General features: G+C 40.2%; 1 protein-coding gene across 2 annotated transcripts; it reads right to left on the reverse strand.

Annotated features, from left to right (window-relative positions):
- Positions 1-205: 205 nt before the first annotated feature.
- Positions 206-10,383, reverse strand: MMAA (metabolism of cobalamin associated A). Of its 2 annotated transcripts, none has more exons than XM_032187346.1 (7): positions 10,209-10,383; positions 5,633-6,108; positions 4,419-4,541; positions 2,881-3,051; positions 2,340-2,425; positions 1,594-1,743; positions 206-635 (listed from the first exon to the last, which is right to left on the reverse strand). In XM_032187346.1, exons 2-7 carry the CDS (start codon positions 6,051-6,053, stop codon positions 348-350), a joined length of 1,239 nt encoding a protein of 412 aa, XP_032043237.1. In that variant the 5' UTR covers positions 6,054-6,108; positions 10,209-10,383; the 3' UTR covers positions 206-347. The 2 variants fall into 2 exon arrangements, with proteins under 2 accessions (XP_032043237.1, XP_032043236.1); XM_032187345.1 differs by lacking the exon at positions 10,209-10,383 and adding an exon at positions 6,499-6,555.
- Between the last annotated feature and the right edge of the window lie 272 nt (positions 10,384-10,655).

The raw sequence follows: 10,655 nt of genomic DNA on the forward strand, positions 1-10,655 counted from the left end.
AGTACCAAACTTTTCTCAAAACCAGCCCTTTTGACACAGGCACACGTTTGTGACCAGTAAATCCATGGTGTGTACAGATGGGAGACTCAGAAATGTGCTTTTGTCCAAATATAATCTGTAACAGTCTCTGAATCTGTTTGCATTTGTCATATATCTTTGCATATACAGGGTCCTACAGTATTTTTTGCCCAAATATTTTTTTATCTTTTTTTTTTTTTCCCAGATTACTGGATATGCATTCCATTAACGTCTGTTGTAGCAAAACATTTGAATCCACACATTAAAAAATGTATTTAATGTTTATGTTTACATGAAGAACGTAGCAAGAACACAGTATACTACAGTGCTTAGAGACCGTCTTTGAATGCTTTCAGCAGCAGGTCAGCTGCCAGCCCAGGAGATAAGACACCACTAAGAACTTTTTCTTCTAGAAGTGGAATCTTATCCTTGACTGCCAAGTGACTCCGGAAATGTTCCAACATATTTTCTTGGATGAGATTCCACATCCACACTTTCTGCTGTTTCCGTCGTTTGGCAAGCAGCTCACCACTCGTGAGCACGAGGTCACGGAATTCTGTCATTTTATCCCACATATCTGAGATACCTTCTCCAGTTTTGGCAGAGATACGCATTACCTGTTGGATTCAGAAGAATTTTTAAAGCCGAATAATTACTGGGCTTAAGGGTTAAATTACTGAATCAAGTAGATCCAGTGAAAATTAGGAAATGTGGAAGGCAAGATTGTTTCAATACATTCAACCAATTCCGCTCAAAGGAGTTTTGTGCCAGTCACACATTTTTCCATAAAGAATAAGGAAAAAAAAAAACAACTCAAAATTGGGATTCTACCAACTATAAGCAAACCTTGGGATCCACAGCATTTGCCATAAATAGGGTTTGTCCAACTGCTTGTGTAACTAGTGAGAATCATTTTAAATGAGACAATTAGCTAAAATGTACAGTGTTGCTATTTTACTTAAATGTAGACTTAATTATCAATTCAGGTGGACACACTCTGATAGCTACCCTTTTGGACTTAAAATATTCCAGAAAGGAGATACTGAAACTTCTTTTTGCATATGCTTTCCAGAGTAGGAATTCATTTTGCCAAAGTATTTCAGGCATCCAACTTCATCTTTAAAATGGGACTGCCTAAAAAAAAACAAACCTCTCTTTCTCTCCCCAATCTAATGGGTAGAGTCCCAGTCACTGAAACAGAGACAGATTTCTGACAACCTCACTGATCTCAAAACAGGTGTTTTGGGTCACATTTGTCAGGCTGAACAAATAGGTATTCAGATGTATCAGTTACTATTAAACAGTGATGAACTAAACACACAGACCACTGAAAAAGCAAAGAAACATGTGCCACCTATATGAACATTAAACAACAAACAATCAAGTATTTAACATGGTGTAAAAAAGCTAAACAACCGAGGTCAATTTTTTTTTTTAATAAAAGAGCTCAAGGAGTCTAGAACAGCTAGATGAGACAGTAACAGTCCCAACTCATTCAGCATTTTTTCTGGGAAAACAACAAAAAACATACAAAAAAACACCACCACCAAAAATCCCATAGGGAAGTACACACACCTTTGGTCTCCAAACCTTTGAACGCTTGCGAAGCAGCTTCATAGCACTAACATATTCCGCTTGTATTCTCCGTGCAGGCACAATTAAATCACCATCAGCTTTATTTATAGCAACTAGATCTGCCATCTCAATTATACCCCGTTTGATACCCTGAACAGAACATGGAGAGAAATTATGAATATCCAGAATAATTGACACACTGATTTAATCACAGAAAGTAGGTCAGGAAAGCTTTGTTATTTTCTGGTGGCTCCTGCTGGTGGGTGGATGGGCGTGCTAGTCGCGCAGCAGTAGTACCTACCAGTGGCCTCCATCATCCCATTTATTATTCTGCTTTGACACTGAATATGGATATCAGAGTTTACACGAGAACCTATTTTATGCATAGAGACTTAAGTTTAAACAAAACATGATGAAGTTTACAAAACTAATTATATTGATTTGTTTTCCTCAAAACCACTCCCAGTAAATCATACGTAACTAATACACTAATAACTAATAAAAATATTCTCTGATACTACTCAGAGATTACCAAAATCATACATCCCAGTAATTCCAAGATCTGGAAAAAAAAATCAGATCCCAACCATGCAATAACTTGGTAAGACACTGAAAAGACTCAAATAGCAGCTGTATAATTTACAAAATACTACTGATATGGACTTTTTGCACAGACTAGTACTACTTGGATTTAAATTTCTCCTTCTAGTCCTAGGTAGTACTTAGAAAGAGAAACAGAACAATACCTGTAATTCATCTCCACCTGCAGGTGGCAGCAGCAATATAAACATATCGACCATATCAGCCACAGCAAATTCTGACTGTCCCACACCTGAAAAATTACACCCGGAGTTCACTATTTATGGCAATCTTTCACAGTCACATTAATGACAACATGAATATCAGATCATAGTATTGCACTACCTTTCTGATTTGAACGAAACCCACAAATCACAGACAAGTTGGAAGGGACCTTAAAGCCCATCTAGTTGAACCCCCCTGCAGGGACACCTCCCACCAGACCAGGTTGCTCAAAGCCTCATCTAACCTGGCCTTGAGCACCTGTAGGGATGGGGCATCCACAGCTTCTCTGGGCAACCTGTGCCACTGCCTCACCAGCAATAAACAAACAACAGGGAACATACCATTCCAGTGTTTCTACAAAATATAAATGCCTAGAAAATCAACAGAACAGGCATGCATTTCTACCCAGTGACCGTGCAAGGTGTCTCACGCCTGATTTAGGTGTCGCAGCAGGATAACCGAAAGAAAACCCTAAGCACATACCTACTGTTTCCACAAGAACAACATCATAGCCTCCTCCTTCACAGAGCAGAATGGCTTCATTCGTGGTCCTTGTTACACCTCCTAACGTCCCTCTGGTTGGAGATGGTCTGATGTACGCGTTCATGTCTCTTGACAACTCAGTCATCCGTGTTTTATCACCCAATAGAGAACCTTAAACATTTACTATTAAATTATTTCAAATGTGCCAAACAGCTAGACTTTCCTTCCCTGTTCCCCGCCCCCACCAAAACAAATGAGAAAAAAGTAGATCTCTTGGAAGAAATAAGTCATAAAACAGTATTCCAATAATTGTTGTTAAAGACTTTATTCAGGACTAGGAAGTTCCTGGCTGGCTGGAAAGGCCTGACAAGTGGGCCTTACTGCTACCAAACACGAAGAGTTTGTTCTAGGTCAGAATGGATTCTGCACTTCCTGAACAGTTCTTTTTTTAAGAGCTGCTAATTAATCTTTGCTGTTTCTTTCCAAAGAGACAAATCTTTACCTTAAAATTTTGTTGATGATTTTTGTTTGTTTTTAAGAAAACTTAGATACATTCCTGCCTTCCTATTATTCATACAAACTTTGCGTCAAATTAATTGAGATCTAGATATATAAAGCACATTCCAAAAGACAATAGATGCTCAATTCATATAACTGGTACAGTCTTAGCACCACATTTCGCTATTCTATTCATGTGTCTTGAATGTATACATGCCATAATATACTATTTCTTAACTCTAAATCATTGCAGTGCTTCAATTTGCTTTTTTTTTTTTTTTTTAATAGTTACATTGCAGCATCTCCTATAATAGCGTAGATACTGGAAAAGGGAATGATGTTCTCTGACAGCTGCCGATTAGAAAAGGATCAAAATCAAGATTCTATTATTTAAGTTACAGATATCATTAATCAAGCCTGGTCAGCCTAGAATTTCCCTAAAAGTTTGAGAGTGGCACATTACAGCCACACAATTTTGAGGAATCTCAAATTTAAAAAAATCAGCAGGCCATGCTACAAGTCAGACTAATGGTCAGTGCAGCAGGAAACCATGACACTGATACAGCCAACAAAAAGCTAGAAATTCTTTTAGAGAATTAATGAATGTTCTATACTCTAACCTGACAGATACATTTGGATTGCAGCATCTTCTAAATAGTTTTAAATTAACATTATGTCCTGCCTAGTGATCAGCACTGTCACTTCTGAAATTTAAGTAGAAATTAATGTTCTTCTCCTTCATTGACATGGCATTAAGTAAGTTAATAAAGTTAGAGAGAAAACAGTGGCTATGCAAAGTTTCAGACAAAAAAATGTTAAACAGCATTCGAACATCGGAGAAGAGTAAACTTGACAAAATGAGGGTTTTGATACATAATTCTCAATTTCAAAATGCATGGGGGGAAAAATGAAAAAGTGATACATCACCAGTTTTGTAATAGTTTCATAGGGCCCAAAAATTTCTTCCATTTGCCCCAAAGAGACACTCTTATATTTGACAAGGTATTAGAAACCTGACAGAAACATTAAGTCCTACTTACCACCACTTGTACTAGAAGAAGGGTCTACAGCCAACACAGACACTTTGTGTCCTCTTTCTGTAAGCATTTTCCCAAAGCATTCTATGAAAGTTGATTTCCCAGCACCAGGAGGACCAGACAACCCTAATAATCACATTAGGAAAATAGGAAGAAAAAAGATCTTGATAATTAAGTAAATAATATATCCTGGGAACACTTGATAGTTAAGTTGATAATTCCTATTTTACTGCAAGATCACAAAAAGTGCCACAACTGATATACCCCAGTGAGCAAATGTAATTGACCTGAAACACAACACCACGGTTCACCCTAGACGGCAGCGCTCACTACACCACCCCTCATCCTACCCATACCATTTGGTTTATCCTTATTTCCTGTCCTCCAAAGAAATTTATCTATACTAGTTTATGTTACAAAGTTTTAAATTGTAATACCCTAAAACTGTATTTTTTAGATTTATACAAGAGATACTTCAGGAGTATAAGCCCTTACGTTGAGTGGTTGGTATTTCAAAAATTTGGGCAATTTACTTCCATTTCAAAGCATATAAAGAAGGATTAACTTGAAAATCTGCACTAGGTATTTCTCATTCCCATGCCCAAGGCCTTGTTCTTACTGCCTCTGTACACACAAGAAATGATAGCTGGTCATGACCAATTTTGCTTAGTCCAGCTCTTTGCAAGGGAAGAACATATTACAGTTTCCAAGAGTGCCAGGTTCAACTCTCCTCAGTCAAAAAGTAGGCTGCTTTGAAGTAACACCGTAAAACAGGAAGGTACATATTATTCCCTTCATGGATTAGTGAAAGGACTCGGAATGCACTCAACAAAACACTTATAGTTCAAGAAAAGAATGTGTCTGCTTAACTACATCCTTCCCTACTTAAGCGTAGACCATAGCTGTAAGAATCAGTTAACCTAATGTTTCAGTTCATTATACATATTAAAAACAAACAAACTAACTAAAACACAACAACCACTGTCCCCCAACCACTCAAGAAGTGTCAATTATATCTTGATTTTTTTTCAGTAACATTTTCCAGCCCGAGCCATAACTCTTCTGGACAACAGAAGTGATAGAAATTGGTTACAAATCACAAGAAAACACTGATGAAAGACTATTGACCACAATGTTTAAAGAGTTAACAGTAATAATGAAAGGTGAACGCTGTAATTCTGTCAAAGCAACTACTGGACAGACATAAAAGGACTAACCCACTCTAAAGGCAAGTGGCTTTCCTTGATTTAACTTTTCTTGTTCCCTGTGGTAGGATAATACCTTCTGAAGGAGCACCTGGGCTACTTTCTTTTTCCTAGCTTGAGTTGATTCTACAAGTGTAATGGCTTCAGCTAAACAGGCTCTGTGGCCCTGGATGAGTCCACTGTAAAGTCTGTCTATGAGTCTGTTTTCTCTGTCAGAAAGTCCCTCTGCTTGCTGGTCAGGGGCAGCTTGGTGACACAGCTCTCTCTTCAAACCCTCTGACAAACACATCCATTTTGTATGATACGGGCGCACCGGCGTGAGAGACCCAATGCACAGGAAATCTGATCTGGAAGTGCAGTGAAAGTTCTTGAAATACATTCTTTTGAAGAGATAACGATGAGGAAACCTCAGCAGTACAGAGGGGATCTTCATCTTGTTCGGAATTAAAAGCACCAGAGGTATCAGTTCACTTCTGTTTGCAGAGACCCTAAGGAGAGAGAGGGAAAAATTTCACTTCCTTCAAAGTACTCCGAGTGCTTTTGAAGGGCACAAATGAAACGTGTACGCAGGTGCTGATATTTTGTCTAAACCCAGCCTTTTTAATGCAAAAGGTGGTTCTGTCCTCCCGTTGAGAAACAGAATAAAAAGATGTTATAGAATCATCAACAGCACGGCGGCACTTTATTAGCACACACAGAATCATAACAAATGAAGATGATATTTTTATGAACACGAAGATAAATAAAAAATACGTTTAAATACAGGCTCCAACAACCCACAAAAACCCAGCAACAACCCGGAATCCCCCAAACCTCGGACCCAACCAACCAAACCTCCCCCCCCCCGGGGGGCTTCACGAACTCAGCCCCACTCCTACCTCCGCGGGTGCGGGGGGCTCCAACCCGCTGCTGGGGACGGGCTCTGCCCCCGGCCACCCCTCAGCGCCGCTCGCTGCCGCCGCCGCTGCCGCTCCCGTGAACCGGGGCTCGCCTGCAGCCGCGGCCCCGCCCGGGGAAGTGACGGCCTCAGGCCGAGACGGAACCGCCGGCCGCGGCTCATGGCCGCCGTGAGGCAGCGCCGCCCTTTTCCCGCTCCGCCGCGGCCGTTGCGACCGTTGCGACCGTTGCGACCGTTAGGCGGCGTCGCGTGAGGGGCTGCGAGGCGTTAACGGGCACGGCCGCGGGGCAGCCGACGTCCTCTTTATTTTTTATTTCTCTAGACATGTTAGCACGCCTGTTGCTGCATCTGTTTGTGTTAAAACCGATGCGTTTATTTGTAATAAGCAGAAACGCACGCCATCTGCTGCTGCCTGAGCGAATGCAGCTATGAAAACAATACTAGAGGTGTCCACAGTCCCCTGAGAGCGGCAGTGCAACTGATGGGCTATGAAATGGCATAGATTTTGCTCTTAATTTCCGAACGCACAATTTAACACCATTCATATTCTTCCAGCCCATATGATGATCATACACAGAGAACTGCACAAGCCACACTTTCCTTGTCAGAACTGATGAAATGGGTGGTTTTGCGCCCTCATCGGCATGTGATGCAGCAGAGAGAGACAGGAATTCCCATTTCAAAACAGCCTTGTGTGGTCTCTCTCCATAGTCACGGCTTTGTTCATCAGTTACCATGAATCACTGTCATTTCTTCTTTAAACACGCTTTCTAAGGCTGTTTCAAGTGCTGTTCTTAAACCTAGATAGCACATCACCATTAATAACAGCAACAAAGCCATTCCACTGCGGTTTCATCACAGATTGTTGATCCTACATTTCATTCGACTTTGTGTGCTTTCGTAGTTGACCTTGTTACATGGACTAGATGAATGGCAATGCAAAACTGCACATTACAGCAGCTCTGAAGGGGGAGAGTAGATTGTTCAGTTCTTGGTGTACCATCAACTTGTGGAACAGAATAGTAGGAATTATATTAAATTGTGCATTCAGCAGTTCAGAAAAAGTGTGCTATTTTATACAGTTCATCAGCTGCATTGCCAAGCTGATATGACCATGAGGAAGACACGTATGTATTTTTGAGTACTCTTCATACAAGAACCATTGTAAGACACTCCCACAATGATGCTCAACTAGGTAAAAGCATAATCCTGCAAGTCACATCCCTCTCCCCTCAACTCCAATCTTAAACAAGTAAGTTTCTTTTCTCCAAAGACTATAATTTCCAAATGTCAGACTTGACAGAATTCCTATTGCACTGTAATGGATATACACACATACTTTCAGTATACTGAAATAGAGATTGTGCAGCTCTCCCACAATCACGTGCTTTTCTTGCATCTCTGATTTTATATTACTCTGACCTCATCTAAAATAGGCAAAGCACTTCCTTAGAAGCTGGACCATATCCCGAGTCTCCTCGATCTGCATTCTGTCCTACTATAGTGTTTTCATGTTTTCCATATGGTCACATACAGTAAGAGACCAAACATGCACTTTTTTGTTCTTTATTACACCCAACCCACTAAATTTTGGTCAGCCTAACTGGCTTTCTGTGTTCTGACTTCCAACACAAGGAGTTCTGCAGGCTCATGTGTTCCTTCTTTACCCAGCTGTTATTAATTCACATCCTAGCTGAGGTATTCAGGAAGGTCCTTCAGTAGCTTTCAAAAGCCTCATGCTTGCTTCCCTAGTATTTTCTATTTGTTTTTATTTCAAATGCAAGTCATCTTTCTATTGTGTTCCCCCTGCTTTTTTTCCCCAGAGATGTTAGAAGAATAAAAATGTGTATCCCACAGTTATCATCACAGTCTGCAACCTTGTCCAAGATTTAAGGCAACTGATCTGGTCTTAACCTCCTTATTGTAAATCTAACCCAGATGTTTAAGAAAACGGTACTGCTGGTTACTTGTGAAATGCAGTCTTCCTTCTGAGCCAAGTGTTATAAAATACTGCACCATGGAGTAGGGGTGGGTGGGGAGGCACTACTCTTTGTGCAGATCTTTTGAACAAAGTGTTCAATTGAATCACAATCGTTACAATAGAAAAAAAAAATCTGTAACTTCTCACAAGACACACTGCATGACACTAGCTTCTTTGCCATCCGTTAGTGCTTCCTTTCTCTGGCAGCACTCCAATTTCCACTGCTCTGCTCATCTCATTAAGAAGTCCTGAAGCAATCCTTGTGCACATTATTATTATAACTACAGTATTTATTATGTTAATAGATACAGCTATAAGCAATATGTTGCAAAAGTACAAAAGTAAGATTTTCTATGATCTAAACGAAAAATATTAAAAAGAAATTATAACAGGACAAATAACTGATGAAATCCAATGAACAGCACCAGCTTGAAACTCACTGGCTTTTTCCCAAATAATGTAAAGATGTAATTTTTCTGTATCTACAAACTACCTCTATTGGTCCTTCCCTCTGTATGTTAAAGGGTCTGGCATGACTACACTCATTACTGGTTATGGTTCCAGAATTATGAAATGCATGTCACTTGCAAAAAGCAATGACAATTTCTTAGAAATGTGGTTTTATTTCATTACTTCATTCTCCCCCTGTGAGGATGGGGTGATATTTAAGGCTCTACCATGCCCTCCAAATGCTTTCTCCACTATGCTTTATTGCTAAATGAACTTCTCATTCAGGAACACAAATTCAGTGGCAATTCCTATGCTGACTACTCACACTGCACTTGCAGCATAGCACTACATCTTTTTTTACTCTCTCTCGCTCACTCCAGTATTTCTCCATTCCTCCTCCCTCCATTCCACCCTCCCTACTTGCAAATGCATGCTTTTGGCTAGTATGATTACAACCAGACTAGTGGTTTTATTGCTATGATAAGTTCAAGAAAAATAGTCATACTTCTTAGACTACATTAAAATTTTGGCTGACATAATGTAGATCCAAACTCTGTCAGGCTCCCTCCTGCAAACACTACATGCCTGTCCCCCAGCTCCCAGGAAGCAGCAATGCAGCACTTCCCCTTTTGTGGCTGAGAGCCGACATGTTGCATCCCAGAGCACAGGAGAAATGAGGGGTTCTCTTCCATTTCAACCTGCTACTTCCAAACAGAGCAATAAACAAGTGTTTATTTGTGGTGTGGGTTAAATCCTGCCTGCATGTCATGCCTAGGCAAATTACAGAATAACTACAGTCCCTGATACAGTACCAACTGAAACTACAGTGGTAACTGAATGAGTACTTGTCCTTTATTTCAGAGGACACCCCTCAATTTACTTGAGTTCTCACACAGAGAAAAATCTGAATCAGAGCTTTGCAGAGCAACATTAAGTAAGGTACCTGCTGATTACAGCCTTATTTTCAGTAAAGAGCAGTAGCCTTTAAATAAGACCAGTCTCAGAACTTTAAACAAACAAAAAAATAAAATCCCTCCCCGTCATTTTAAAGATAACTGGATGCCTGAAAAAAAGCACGACCTCAGGACTCTGGTTTTACATTCATGACTTGGGCAAGGAAGCAGCATAAAAGAAGCAAATTTCCCCAAAGGCTCACTAACAGCTATACAAGCAGGTGTTTGCTGTGTAGGGGCACTTGAAGGTTTTAGGACAGAGCAGTAAGTTGTCTCTCTGGCTAGGTCTGGAGACAAAAGCCTTACCCCAGCTTTCCCAGTTCAGCAACCTACAAATAGAGGATGACTTCAACAGTTGTGCAGATTCATTGTACCCATGCTGGTGAGGAGCTGTAAGGTTGTCAGAGCTGCTAGAGCTGCCTGGTGAACTTGGGAAAAAGAAATTTGCTCTCTGAACTGTGGCGGAGACCTACGAGAGTATCTGAAGAAAGAGGAGAAAAAAAGCATCTTAAACCACTATGGTTTATATTTGTATAACAGTTTTATAAGCAAGGGAGCTGAAGTTTATTCACAGAACTTTACAGCAGTGACTCCAACATTTTCTTTTTGGTATAAACTGAGCAATGACTGCACATTAGTGAGAAATGACATCAACCACTACTGGAAAGTTTTTTACCATTTCTGCAGAAGTTTTTCAACAGTTCACGATGAACTGCCTGGTCTAAAATGACATGTGAAAGGGACAGATTAAAA

Source organism: Aythya fuligula, chromosome 4 (genome assembly GCF_009819795.1).
Source record: "Aythya fuligula isolate bAytFul2 chromosome 4, bAytFul2.pri, whole genome shotgun sequence".
Classification (NCBI taxonomy): Eukaryota; Metazoa; Chordata; class Aves; order Anseriformes; family Anatidae; genus Aythya; species Aythya fuligula.